The sequence below is a fragment of the Xiphias gladius genome, chromosome 5 (assembly GCF_016859285.1).
Source record: "Xiphias gladius isolate SHS-SW01 ecotype Sanya breed wild chromosome 5, ASM1685928v1, whole genome shotgun sequence".
NCBI classification, from domain to species: Eukaryota; Metazoa; Chordata; class Actinopteri; order Istiophoriformes; family Xiphiidae; genus Xiphias; species Xiphias gladius.
Window position 1 is genome coordinate 4,112,806 of NC_053404.1, and position 14,236 is coordinate 4,127,041.

General features: G+C 44.4%; 2 protein-coding genes across 4 annotated transcripts in view; both read left to right on the forward strand.

Annotated features, from left to right (window-relative positions):
- Window positions 1-8,677, forward strand: part of sspo (SCO-spondin) — a 73,193-nt gene extending 64,516 nt beyond the window's left edge. The window contains exons 104-107 of the mRNA XM_040127522.1: window positions 2,662-2,722; window positions 3,593-3,723; window positions 6,451-6,601; window positions 8,158-8,677. Coding sequence (XP_039983456.1) covers window positions 2,662-2,722; window positions 3,593-3,723; window positions 6,451-6,601; window positions 8,158-8,180 — 366 coding nt within the window. The 3' untranslated portion in view covers window positions 8,181-8,677. The remainder of the gene's footprint in view (window positions 1-2,661; window positions 2,723-3,592; window positions 3,724-6,450; window positions 6,602-8,157) is intronic.
- A 3,992-nt stretch (window positions 8,678-12,669) lies between these two features.
- kcnh2b (potassium voltage-gated channel, subfamily H (eag-related), member 2b) overlaps window positions 12,670-14,236 on the forward strand; it is a 221,154-nt gene continuing 219,587 nt past the window's right edge. For all 3 annotated transcript variants that reach the window (XM_040126771.1, XM_040126773.1, XM_040126772.1), the window contains exon 1: window positions 12,670-12,745. In XM_040126771.1, coding sequence (XP_039982705.1) covers window positions 12,670-12,745 — 76 coding nt within the window. The remainder of the gene's footprint in view (window positions 12,746-14,236) is intronic.

The following is a 14,236-nucleotide window of genomic DNA, read 5'->3' on the forward strand; positions in this document are numbered from 1 at the left end:
TACAAAGGTCTGCACTGTGTCTCTGGAGGGGCTCAGACTTCTGTAACTATTTGTGCTCGCGTTCTCAAATCCCTCGCCCCCCAAGCTGCTATAAGTTATGCCTCAGTGAAAGCGCTCCTTATCCTGGCCAGTATGAAAAGGTCATTTAATGCAGTGTGTTCCTTCTCCTGACAGGCTGAGAATTGCTTACTGTCAGTGCAGTCTGTTATTTATGACACAGCTTACAGTTAATGGTATTGCTTGTTTAAAATTGAAATCTCTCAACATGACTCCACTGCTCTGCTGGGGGCCCCTTTTCAAGGTAATGTATTGAAGCTTCTGTAATCATATCTGGTGATAAAAACTATCAGGGTGTTTTCCTCTCAAACACTGAATCCTCTTCTTTTTTTCTGTACCAGACACATTAGCAGGGGATCTGATTTCCCTGTCACAGCCTGTGGATGACACAACTTTGACTACCCTTTACTTAAAATGCCAAGTAACCTTTTCTTTGAAATAACCAGAATCCACATTTCACACCATTTCTACCCCCCAGCAACATCAGACGCACACACCGAGATATACACACACACATACAGCCTCTTAACGTAAAGGACTTGAGGTGTTCCTCTTTGTGACCTCCCACCCTTTAATTGAGTGGGCTCCTCCATCCCTGAGGGAAGGCTGGCGGCAGTGCAGAGTAGGAGGAGAAGACCTCAGGGTGAACAGTTAGGAGCAGGGTGTTTGTGTGTGTGTGTATGTGTGTGTGTGTGTATTTTAGAGAAATGGCATAGTTGGGTGAGGTTTCAGGGGTGACCTGAGGCTTGCTGTTAGACTGTGTGTGTGACTCTGCAGGGTAACAGCAGCTATTCTCAGACAGGGACAGCACAGGACACCCTGCTTTTCTCTGGATTGTTCTGGATCTCTCTTCCTTCTGTGTATGTCCTGTGTCTCTCTCTCGCTATTTTTGGTTTCTGTGTCTCATTTTTGGCTTCATATTGTTGTTCTTTTTCCTTTCTGTTCGGCTGGTCCCTCTATGTTGCAGCCTGTCTGTCTGATATTCAGTTACTCCTCCTCCATCCTTCTCTCATCCTCTGTTCACACTGTCACTTGTTCTGTCAAAATAATGGCACCAGGATATATGTACTTATACCTCATTATTCTCTCCTCTCCTCTATGCTGGATCTCAAACCTGGTCCACATGATCAATGGTGTCCCAGGTCAAAATCAGTCTTAACCTGGCTAGAATGAAAACCAACCGGGCTCTCATTGATAACAAAAATATCGAATTAACTGTTTAGGAATTACAGCCATAACCTTTACAGTCAATGGCTGTCTGAAGTCTGGAACCCATGGACACCACCAAATGCTGAGTTTCCTCCCTTGAGATGCTTTGCCAGACCTTTACTGCAGCCGGCCTCATTTGCTGCCTTTCTGTGGGTCTTTCTGCCCTCAGTTCTGTCTTCAGTAAGTGAAAAGCATGCTCAGATGGGTTGAGGTCAGGGAACTGACTCAGGCTTTGAAAAATATTCCATTTATTTGCCTTGAGAGGCTCTTGTGTTGCTTTCGCAGTAGGTTTTGGGTCATGATCCATCTGTACTGTCAAGCACTGTCCTATCTTTTTTACAGCATTTGAATGAATCTGAGAAAATATTACAGCCCTTTACACTTCAGAATCCATCCTGCTACCTCTATCAGCAGTCACATTATTAATAAACAACAGTGACCCACTTCCACTGGCAGCCATACATACCCATGCCATAACACTTCCTCCACCATGTTTGTCAGAAGATGCGGCATACTTTGGATCATGAACTGTTCCTTTCCTTCTCCATACTCTTCTCTTCCCATCATTCTGGTACAATTTCATCTTGGTTTCATCTGACCAAAGAATCTTGTTCCAGAACTGGGCAGATTTCTGAGCAGAAGTCTGATCTGGCTTTTCTGTTTTTGAATGTTACTGGTGGTTTGCACCTTGTGGTAAATCCTCTGTATTTACATCATGAAGGCGCCTCTTGATTGTAGACTTTGACAACGGCACGCCTATCCACTCGAGAACGTTCTTGACCTAGATAGATGTTGTGAAAGGTTTTTCTTCACCAAGGAAAGAATTCTGCCATAATCCACTTTAGTTGTCTTCCGTGTACTTCCAGGCCTTTTGGTGTTGCTGAGCTCGCCAGTTCCTTCCTTCCTTTTAAGAATGTACCACATTGTTGATTTGGCTACTCCTTAAGTTTCTGCCATCTGTCAGATCGGTTTGTTTTGTTTTTTCAGCCTAATTATGACCTCCTTCGTTTGCATCGACACCACTTTGGATCAGATACTGAGAGTTCCCATGAACAGCTAGCAGATGCAGAATCTACACTTGGAATCAACTTCAGCCCTTTTATCAGTTTAATCAATCATGAAATAATGAGGCAACAGGCCACACCTGGCCATGAAACTGATTGTCAGTCAATTGTCCAATTACTTTTGAGCCACTGAAAGTGAGGGACTATGTATAACAACGGCTTTAATTCCTAAATGGTTAATGCAATATTTTTGTTGAACCCCTTGAGTTAAGCCGAAACTCTACACTTCAATCACATCTTGATGGCTTTGTTTCAAATCCATTGTGGCGGTGTGGTTCTTTTTGATTTTTTTGTCGTAAAATATGCACCTGTCATGTCTTCTCTATCTCAGGGGGAGGTCAAGGTGAAGGAACCAGGCAGCTGCTGTCCAGTCTGTAGAAAGCAGTTTCCAGGTTAGTACAACATACAGAATGTAAAAAAACTCATCACAAAACCCAGAAATTGATTTTCTGCCTAGATACGAAATGTATATTTAGGGTGCAACAAGGAGACATTTGTAAGAAAGTGCTATATAAATGAAGCCATTTGCATTCAATTCCCTGAACAATTCATTAATTAATGAACCTGGGAACATTTTTATGCACTAACGTTAGTATCGGAATGGGTAACAGTTGAATGACTTTTAATTAAAAAAATGTGATCAATACAGTTAATAAAACACAAAAGCTACGCTTTCATTCTGTGGCTGTTTCAATAGTCATCTAAACCCGTGCTCATGACTCTGTTAGATATTGCCTTTCATCTCTATATTCACCGGGGATGCTCAAATGCCATCGAGTAATGCTTTTTCATCTATTATAATGTAAAACAAACTGGAAAGTTGAAATACTGCTTGTTGTAAAATATACAAATCGCAAAAAAACAAAACAAAACCATTATGCTTCCCTTTTTCCCCTTTCACGACTTGCAAAGCACCTCATTTGATTTGAATGTTCCATAGTTCATTTTCTAGGAGGCTAAAACCCAAGTGCCGCAGTGTTCAATTAGTGAGAGATTACATTACTTAACCTATATTGGGGCTTTAATCTCTCTCCCAGTGGAGGAAATGTCATATGCTGCAAGGGGGCAATGACAATGTCACAGTGCTGTCTGGATGGAACTCTCTGGCTCTGTCTCCCCCTTTGTTGTTTTCCTCCTTCTTTTTCATGCAAATACAAAAAAAAAAAAAAAGCCTGCGGTATCTGTATTCTCCCTTTGCTTTGTCCTTCGATCTCATTTTACCTCTTTTCCTCCCTCCTCTTCCTCCTCTATGTTTCCCTCAGACAAGCCCCTGCCAGAGTGTCGTCGCTACATGCAGGTCAGGAACATCACCAAGGGGGACTGTCGGCTTGACAACGTGGAGGTCAGCTTCTGCAGGGGACGCTGTCTGTCGAGGACCGATGTCATCCTGGAGGTACGGAGAAGAGACGTCCAGACGCACACGGAGGAGAAGATATTACTCAGATTTTATTACTCCAACATGTTGTGGCAACACTGACAAGTATTGACTTCAACATGAGTGACAACTGGTAGCACAATGAAGATCAATACAGGCAGCAAAGTGGACTAAAAGGAACTGTTTGAAAAAAAAAAAAAAAGCTGTCGGTTGCAATTGTTTGCAAAATGCCCACCAGGGCTGCACAGTTAATTGTGTTTAATCATATAGTGCAAGTTAAGTCCCTACAGTTAGGAATTTGTAAAATATTCATTTAAGAATTTCTGTCAGACTCAAATGACCAACATATGGACACAAAGTGCCAAACAAAATAGCAAAACGATTTTTTTCCTTTTAAATCATCACAAAGCCACTAACCATTATTAATAACAGTGCTCACGATATGCAAGAAAATAAACAGAATTAATGCTTTAGCTCAAACTGCGCAGCCAGATATCCCATCTGTTTTGCCCCTGAAGCGTGACCCGACATCAGGGTGTTATGTGTGTTTTTTGCAAAACAAAATCCAGTCAAACAGTTGGACCCGTGCAGCAAGTCACACCCTCTGTAATCTCACAACGTCCTGAATAAGCACAGGCCATCAGGACATTGGGGGGCGCAGGTAGCGGTCTCTGAACATGCCGTAATCCCTGTTAACAGAGGGTAACCGGACTTCATGTCCTCGATGTTCACATGGATGACATGAAGACAGGTAAACAACAGTCCGTGATTCAGCCATCAGTGATCTAAATATAGATGTTTTGGATAGGTGTTTTGTGAAGGGGTCACGCGTAGAGTCTGTGAGTGATTCGGCTTCTTTTTTATTTCCTACCTTGGCTTGTTCATCCTAGTAAGACAGCGAGCTCCTCACCTCTCAACCATGGCGACATTCTTCTTCTTTGGCATCCATACACCTCCACTGTAAAAATAGAGGCAGCCATGCTGGGAGAATAGTAAAAATAAACATCAGCTCGGCCAAATGTGTCATTACCTCCTGTTACTGTGGCAACCAGGGATGGTAATCGGTGAATAGGCAGCACGAAGAAGTTACCTTATCACTGATCAGCAGGACTGGAAAAAGCTTGAATGCGTTCACACAAATCAACTGCTCTTTTCACCACCAGCTAATGTGTTAAGGCACACACGCATATACACAGACTGTTGACTTTTCAAAGTGTCTGAAGCACCAACAACTGCTATTTTTCAGAGAAGTTGAAGGTCTTTTTGAGTTTGTGATATTGGACCCCCTCCCTCCTCTCACCTCCTCCTCCTCCTATTATCGACCAGTCTTTGCTACAATGCATTGTTCTTTCTGCGGTCTCTCTCCTCCTTGGGTCTTCACCTGCACTAATTGAGCACATGAGCACAGCTTCTATCTCTAGCCGCCTTCTTTCATGCAAAGCAGCAGGGCTGGGTTTTTTGTATTTCAAGAGTTACGAAAAAATCCTCAATTATCACCTGATTTCCCAGATTCTTTTAGCACGTTGCTCATTGTTTTTAATTTCACAACCTGTACCTGCTTTAATGTTTTGGTTCACTTTCACTGCTCCCAGCAGTGTTATTTCCAGCCACAGAGGGCTGCTGCGTTTAGTGAAAAGGCACTAATGAACCGACTGCAGGCCACCCAGCACCAAACAAAAGACTGACAAAGTCAGCAACGAGCTGGTGAACAGAGTGCAGCTGTTACAGCAGCTGAAGAAACAGATATTTCCCTCAGGAGTTGGTGGAGACCAAACCAGAGCTAACAGAAGAGTTAATATTGGACTTAGATTCATCAGATGGATATAAATCTTATCCAGTGCTGCTCTGTGTTGGCTGTATGTGTAAATATGCAAACATTTGTGAGCTTGTCACCAAATGACTTTATAACTTTGGTTATAAGTTAAGGTGATAATATAAGGTGTACATATTATCATATGAGTTGGTAAAATGTCACCGTTGCGTTTACAGCTCGTTTCTCCTAGTGTCCAGGAGGTTTCTTAGAGCTTGCGAGGTAGAGGAGAGCCGAGTTCGCTGGTCACAAATCCCAAACAATGAGCTAAAAAAGGCTAAGAAGCTGAGTAGAGCCGCAGGGTTGGAAGGTAATTCTCTATGGATTCACAACTGTGAACAGCCCCTTACATGGAGTCATTTGATTAGTTGTTAATACAGAAAATACTTCTTAGGGAAGGTCCAATCCTCTGTCTGATTTCATTTCATATTTTCAGATGCACCACGGGAAATTTGTATATTTTACTCTACACTGATGTGACTGTAGATACTGTACAGTATACCCCCCACCACCACCACCACCAGCCGTTTTGAGTTTGTTACTGTCCTCATTATACTGTAGTTCACCATGTCTCATCTTCTCTTTCCTCAGTGCTCCTCCTGTATCAGTCGTGCTACTACCGTTTCACCTCCTTTAAACAAAATCTCCTATTTTCCTCTCTTTCTTGATTTCCTCACCCTGGCATTAACTCACCTTTTCCTCCTCTTTCACCCATCATCTCTCCATTCTCTACTTTCCTCTTCTCTCCCATCTTCTGATATTGTCTAATAACCTCCCCCCTGCTCTAATTTCACCTTTCCTTATCATGTTCCAACTCCTAATTGGTTTCCTCCACCTTACCCCTCTGGTTTCTGTTTTCACCTTCTCTCCACCTTTCGCGTCTCTCATCTTCTCCAGTAATTTCATCCCCTCGTCTCCTCCCTGTTTCCATACAGGAGCCGTATCTCCGGTCAGTTTGTGAGTGCTGCAGTTACCGTTTGGATCCCGACAACCCCGTCCGTTTCCTCAGCCTACAGTGTGAGAACGGAGAGAGCGAGCCGGTTGTCCTGCCTGTCATACACAGCTGCGAGTGCACCAGCTGCCAAGGTGGGGAGTAATCAATGGGGCAGAATGGATTTGAATGTACTAATCTATCATGTCAGTGTGAGAGTCGAGCATTTAAATACACGTAAAAATGTTTGCACGTGAGACATGTTTACACACAGGCTCCTAGCAGAAGAATGGCAGGGAAAAGGAATTAAAACCATTTTAGATGACTCACATCACATGATGGCTGGTGCAGCTCTGTGGCTAATTTAAAGCTGAGCAAATAACATTAAACATGCTCTTACTATGAAACCTGCCAAAACCTCGGGTGAATCCGATTAAAGGCAGTCGGTCTTAAACAATTGACCTATAATTTGTTGTACTGACAAACTACGGGAACGGGACCCAGCTCTTTCTTAGTAGCAACTTTTGTGCTTGCTGAAAGCCACCGAAACTGAATGCAGGTGGTGAATGAGGCAGTCGGTCCATCTAGGATCTTACAGTATCTCGGTGGTTCCCAACCTTTTCTGTCAGGCATCCCCCCGTAGCCCTATAAGATATAGCAGCTATTCAGCAACTCCACCCATCACGTTCCAGATGTATTCATTTGTTGTTATATAACACTACTAATTATATAAAAGTGGATATCGCTACGGTGATTTTTTTTTTTTTTTTTTTTTCCATAAAAGAGATAGTGATCCTGGAGCTGTCAGTGTTAGGTTGTTTTTTTTTTTTTCAGTAGGTTTGATCAAGTTTGCATTCACACTACCACCATTTAAAGCTGAACCATTAATCTGTAACCTTTAGCTAATTTTTCAGTCACGTTCAATTAGTGCTAAACAAACATACGCACACATACATGGTCACTGACCCGTACGTACCTTTCCACAGATTCTCACACACGTGCATATAGGCTCTAATCTTAGCGAAGCATACATTTGCCTTTTCCCACCATGAATATTTCAATTAAGGATCCCACCTCTAAAGCAATTATGTGCTAATCCATTCATCAACATGGCTGATTGCATTAGTTAATTGGATGTAGCCACATACAACACAGAACACCCCCCCCCCAGCTCATATTCCCCTCCCAGTGCTACTCTCCCGCGTACATCACATCTGACGGATTTGCTTGTTACAGCGATCAATCTTGTCTGTAATGTGTGCTCTCTCACACACTTACACATATTCACCGTCACTACAAGTTTTCTCATCTCTCATCTGATGCTCCTTCTCTTGCCTTACACACACTTATAACAGACACAAGACTGGAGATGACTTACATGGATCCATTTTTCAACTGCTCTTGGGGTTTTGTTACATGCATTTCATGTTACAAATGCATTTCAAATAATTTGCTATGTATTTGCAGTAGATTTCACTTAATAGGTTCTTAGAATACAGCTCAAACATGGAAACTCACATGTTCCAAAATAGATCAAGTCGTGCCATTGTGACAAATTTCAGAATTAAGATAAAATGCTTTCGAGAACATTTAATCTCTGTCTTTTATCCTGCAGTGGAAGCAGTTTTCTTTCTGATGCATGTGTTAGGTTATAACAGAAAAACAAGTGAACTAATGACACCATCGGTCTCACTGTTCCTCTTTTTCACAGGAGGTGACCTGTCCAGACGCTGAGGGAGTATCTCGAGCGGGAGTGTTTGTGTGAATGTGTGTATGCACTAGAGAGAGTGAGAGCAGTATGAACGCCCAGCCAAGCGAGAGCACTACACCGAGAGCCAGCCGGGTGATACATGGAGGAGTTTGGGATGGATAGATAGATGGATGGATGAAAGAGTGGGAAAATGTGGTGAAAAGTCTGGAAAAAGTCCCTGTTGATGCACACATTGTCCTGTAATCCTTAGTCATCATATGACTGGATGCTACTGCTGATCTTAGAGTTCCTGTTCTAAAACTGTGTTTATTCTTAAGCCTGTACAGCCTTTTTCTACTTTATATTTATAGATTAAAGGACCTATGATACAATCCACGTAAGACCTATTATGCATTTATATGTTTCATTTGTATGTTTAAAGAAAGTGTATATGTACCAGCAGTCTCCTTAAAGTTGGACTTTACAGTAACTGGTTAGAGGATTTACATTGTTACAGTTTATAGTGCATTACTGGTCAATAAACCCTCTCCACACATGAAAAACGATGTTGGCTGTCTCTTTTTAAGAATCTTTTTTTTAAATCAGTTTTTCCAATAATATCAGTGCCTTTTCCCATCGTATATCTTTGGACACTACGTAGTCTCCAGCAGAATGTCCCTTCCAATTTCCCTTATTTTCTCCCAACTTTTTTCTCCTGTTACATACAAACGCTTTATCAAAAATGGAAAAAAGTAGGCTATCAACACAACTTGTACGAAATAAAAGAGCCCATCTTTAACCTCTTGTAAGGTATACCATTACATTTATACTGCATTGCATTTATATTATACCACTCAGTCATGCACATCTTTCATGAGACCACCAACATCCCTGTATGCTAAATAAAAAATAATTGGTTCCAGGTTTTACTCTTAAACACTCAGTTTGCCTCAAACTGTGTATACATATACATATATACATATTCCATGTAACCTCCTTCCAAAATGCCTTTATTTCAACATGCAAAACAAATACTAGGAACATTACAACTATATTGGTTACATATCACAGGAGTTACATGCTGTAGGTTTGCATCATCCAGTTGTACGCAGGTCTCCACAACTTAGTGTTACTTGTTTGTGTCTCTTGGCCTTAACACGAGCTTCCCTCCTTTAGTCCCAACTTCCGATGTTTCAAAATTAGGCCCTGAGGTTTCGGTGGAACCAGGGTTCAGTTGTAGATTAATGGTGTGCATTTTTCTGTGATATATTCTTGGAAAGAAGGTGTGAACATTTCAAAAAAAGCTGCAAATATTCATAAAAAATGTGTTATACTTTGCTACCATATGTTTTCCTTGAAGCCCATAAGTGTCTCATCTCTTTATTCAGTGGATCATAAACTTTTTCAAGCCCTTTCCTGAGCAAAATTGAAAGACTACATCATATATGCCTGTTCTGTCTGATGGTCTATCTGCCTTTTCTGAGCATGAATCCTGTGTTTTTTTTTTTTTTTTTTAGTACACACGCATTTTTGTCAGAACACACTAATTCAAGCTCAGTACAACCTGCGGCCAGTTACTGCCGCCGTGCCTCGCTTAGTAAAGATGGCACAATTGAAAACAGGGTATTTGTCAGGAAAGTGATATTGCTGATGACAAGTGTTTAATTTGCTGCTGAACTTTCATTCGTTATAAGTAGATATAGCTTTTAATGGATGTGTCAAAGTGACGCCCGGAGCTTTGTCACTTCCATTATTCAGACATTTATTCATTAATGTGCGAGATAAAGTGCATGAAGAACTCCTTAAATGACTATAGTCAACTTTCTATCCATCTTTGCATGCAGTGTGTATGTGTACTAGTAAATACAAAAAGAGTGTGACAGGCTGGGATCTGTGTCATCTATAACAATAAAAACTCAGCCTTTTTCTTTTCCTCCTTCCTCTTCGCCCTCTCATCTCCTCCTTCCTCCCCTCCTCCCTCTCTCTTCACCTGACTAAATAAGGGAGTTGAGAGGGGAAGGCTGACCAGCACGCCCCCTCTGGCTTATAGCTGCTCCAGTAACAAAATGCTGGGTCTAGTAAGAGCAGGAGCTGATACATTTTTAATCCACACCAAAACGTCGCCCTCTGACGGATAGTTCCTCAGGCCTCATCCAAACCGCAAGGCTGCGATTCATCACGTCTAACCGATCGTTAAAATACTGACCGCTGGGGGGGGGGGGGATGAATGCATTCATGGTGCTGCGCGGGTCATTTTTGATAAATGCCTCCACGGAGCAGCAGCGTTGCTTTAGGCCTGTATCTGACAACTGAAAACAAGGGACTTGTACGCGGTCAAGGCCTGTTACATCCCCGAGATGGAAATAAAAATCTTGTTCAAAATGGATTTAAAGGGACTGAAGAAAAGTGCGAGGTTGTTGGAGAGCGGTCTGCCGCTGCCTCCTTAGTGCAAAGAAAAACCCCAAAACACCACAACGACTTTTGAAAGCAAATAATACCTAGAGCATGGTCCGGCAAATTCAGTGGCTTGATTTCCTGAATAAAAATGAAAAGAGCTACGCACTTCTACATAATGTGGAAGCTGGCTACGTTATCCGTTTTAACAATTTTGGCTTGATTTCCAAGATGGGGCGCGTAGAAGTCAGCGGATAAAATACATGATTGTAATCATCGAGAGGTGACACGAATTTCGAGGTCTCTGCTGTTGGCAGCATCAAGAAAAAGAATTTGAAGTCAAAAGAGGCCTGTAATCTGAGGGGTTTTTAACAGTTGGAAAAAGGTTGTCCAATCATACAGCTGATGATATTTGATCAATCACTAATTTGGTGGGCTGGGTTTCAGACTTCAGAAACCACACTCTCAGCCGGTAAATCCCTCACACAGAGAGTTCATTTTTACCGTGTGGTCACTGTCCGGGGAGCAGTCGCGCGTAAAGATCGCATGTGGAAACGTGACATCATCCGCGCGCGCTGCGCCCCCTGGTCAAAAATGTCCGACGGCCCCTGAAGGCGTCATTCCCCCGGCATGACGGAAGGGGGGGAACCCCGGCGGTGTGACGTAGCTGAGCAGCCCGAGTGGTGAATCCCCGTCCGACCCCGAAACACTGCAAGGCAGCGTCGCCAGCGCACTTCATCTCGCGGCACGCAGGTCATAGATTCAGGTGCCGCCCACGCTTCTCTTCAGCGCAGGTAAATGTTAATTTGTGAGGCACGGGGGTAGCATATATAATTTTTTTTTTTTTTGCACAGGGTAGAAAAATGTGTGTGTGTGTGTGTGTGTGTGTGTGTGTGTGTGTGTGTGTGTGTGTGTGTGTGTGTGTGTGTGTGTGTATGTCTCAAATGAAAATGATGATGTAGCCTAACACCTGTTAGCCTCGCACCAGCCCGCTCGGCCGCGGCCCTTGAGAGCAGGCGTGTGATCAAGCTGTGGGGGGCAACACACAAAAAAAAGCACGTCCCTCTCTCATCTGACACCGGCTGCCCCACAAATGTGTGAACCGTGATTGGACTCATCCCGCAGGCACCGTTTTATGGCCGTTTCCTCCGGTTGGAGGCCTAATAAATGATCCGCTTTGTCAAATGAATCATTTGTACACTACTGATACTGGGTCCGGTTTTAGGAGCAGCCGAGAGGCCCAGGTTTGGGAACCTCGGGTGTGATTTAAACGGTTTATTTTTCGAAGACGAGGGGGATTTGGGCTCGAGAGTGCTCCTACTTCTCTCTCCATCATGAAAAGTGTGAGCGGTTTTTTCTCCTGATGAGCAAAGGGTTAAAAGAGGCGCAGCCAGACGCCGGTGGAGCTGCAGTCATCCGGCAGAGCGCACAGCAAGGAGGAAGAGAGGCACAGAGAACCCCTTCAAAAATACCGACCAGGGACGAATCTAGCTGCGGTTCTGCGCTCCGCTGCTTTCTTGTAATTGTTGCTGTGCTGTTTTTCTCCCCAGATCAACGCACAGACCTTCAGAGGTAGAGCGAGGGGGTGGAGTGAGCAACAAATAAAAAAAAAAACAACAAAAAACCAAACAAAAAAAAAACGCGCAGCTCAGCGCCCCAACTATGGCTCCAACGACGCTCGCCCAGTCCGCTTCACAGGAGCGGACTGTAGTGCAGGATGAGAGGTCTGCCGTGCTCCACCGAGTGTGAGAGCAGAAAGAAATATCACCTGACCGGCGGCCCTCCCCTCTGGGAGCAGAAGGACACCCTCGCACCTCTCAGCCTGGAAACTGGAGACTGGAAACGACTCGGATCTGCCGTGCGTGCAGCGCGCCCTCCCACCCCGCTTCCAGAACTCTCGCATCCTCACTCTCTCCCCGGAGATCCACCAGAAGCCCGCGTCTCTCCGACCAACTTGGGGGGGAAACTTTGGACCCGCGGATTACTGCCACCGAGCCCGCCTGTCAGTGTTCAGCCTTCATGCGGGGAGCGCAGTGAGCATCTTGCGCTCGGCTGCGGGGAAGGGAAACGCAGCCTCGGTGTGATATTATTCAAAGTCCCGCAAAGTCTCTCAAAGTCCAGGGGCCCAGTGCCGCCGAGATGCCGGTCCGGAGGGGCCACGTGGCTCCGCAAAACACCTTCCTGGATACCATCATCAGGAAATTCGACAGCCAGAGTAAGATCATTGTTTTATTTCCCTCACATAGATCATTGATATAACCGTGCAGCTCCTTGCATGGAGCTCCAGGGTTAATAATTGATTTGCTGATTCGAAGGTGGTTTTGAAAATGGCACCCTGGTGATGTGGGCTTTCAGCTGACACTTGTCTCGCAGAAGTACCCGGAGAAATTGTGTTTGCTGATGCACGGTCGGTGGCTCTGATGAGGTTATTACCCAATGAGGTGGGGACATGTATGATAAAACCTCAGAAAAAGAAAAAAAAAAAAACCCCACAGATTTCCCCTTCTTTTTTCACTTCGAAGACCACATCGTAATAACTTACACCGGTGTGACACTTACGCCGGCTTCAGAGCCGTTTCCTCTCCACCACATGGGCCGTTTGTGTACATTCAAAGTGCGGAAGTCCGTGTTTTTTGTTTTGTTTTTTTGTTTTGTTTTTTTTGGTGATCTGAACCCTCCAGCTGCAACAGACATCTGTCGTTCAATGCTAACACTTCCGTCCTCGGGTGCCCCACGCCGCCGCCGTCTTGACTGATTTTGGGAGAGTAAAGCAATCTCCAAACAATCACCGGCTCGGGGGCTTTGTGGGGGCAGGCTGTCTGTTGGATTTGGCTCAGTTAGTATGGATATGAACAATAGTTTTTACGCAGAAACTATTGGACACCTCAATAAACCCATTAACTCATACATACGGTTTTGGCACATAATAAATGATGTGCTTTGTTTTGTTTGCCCCGAAAGAAGAAATCAATACCCTATCAAGTAATCCCCAGTAAAATATAAGGCACAGAAACAATCTATCTGAGCCGCTAAATTTTTCATAAAGCCCAGGGGCGTGGAATTTGAAGCTGTCAATATTTCGAAAAATACACGGCCTTTCATCCGTCCCCACTTGCCTTGGATGCAAATCCTGCGTGTGTTTTCCATCCGCGGGAAGCGGCACCGGACGTCAAGCGCGCCTCGGCCGCCACAGTAAGCACTTCTCCTGCAGGGAACAAATCAGCTCGGGGCCGACGAAGAAGATGAGGGGGGGGGGTGCGTATCGTTAGCGTTTCATCGGTTCAGCTGGTGCAAGAGACATTAGATGTAGATTTAAATGCAGCTTTCGGGGGGGGTCTACATGTCAATTGCTCCCATCCAGAGAGGATAAGAAAAGATGTAGATGTGAGCTAGAGTGACAAAAAAAAAAAAATACAGACCCTTTCCGAAGAGCTGCACTCATGCGATATCTCTTTTCTAAATGCTGGGGGGGGGGGGAAACACACCGCTCGCCTTCCACCATTCACCATATGCTCCCGGGCTGCGCAGCTCACAGGGCAGCTGTGGAATGGCAAGCGATGTCCTGCCGCGTGCGTAACACCCGAGAGCCACGGCGGCATCAGGGCCGCGGGCAAGGCGCTGTGCGGCGTGGGTTTGGTGCACGGACGCCCCCCCGGACACAGAGGTGCGGTCACGTTGAAAAAGCCGATGCCAGAGTTGGGTAATT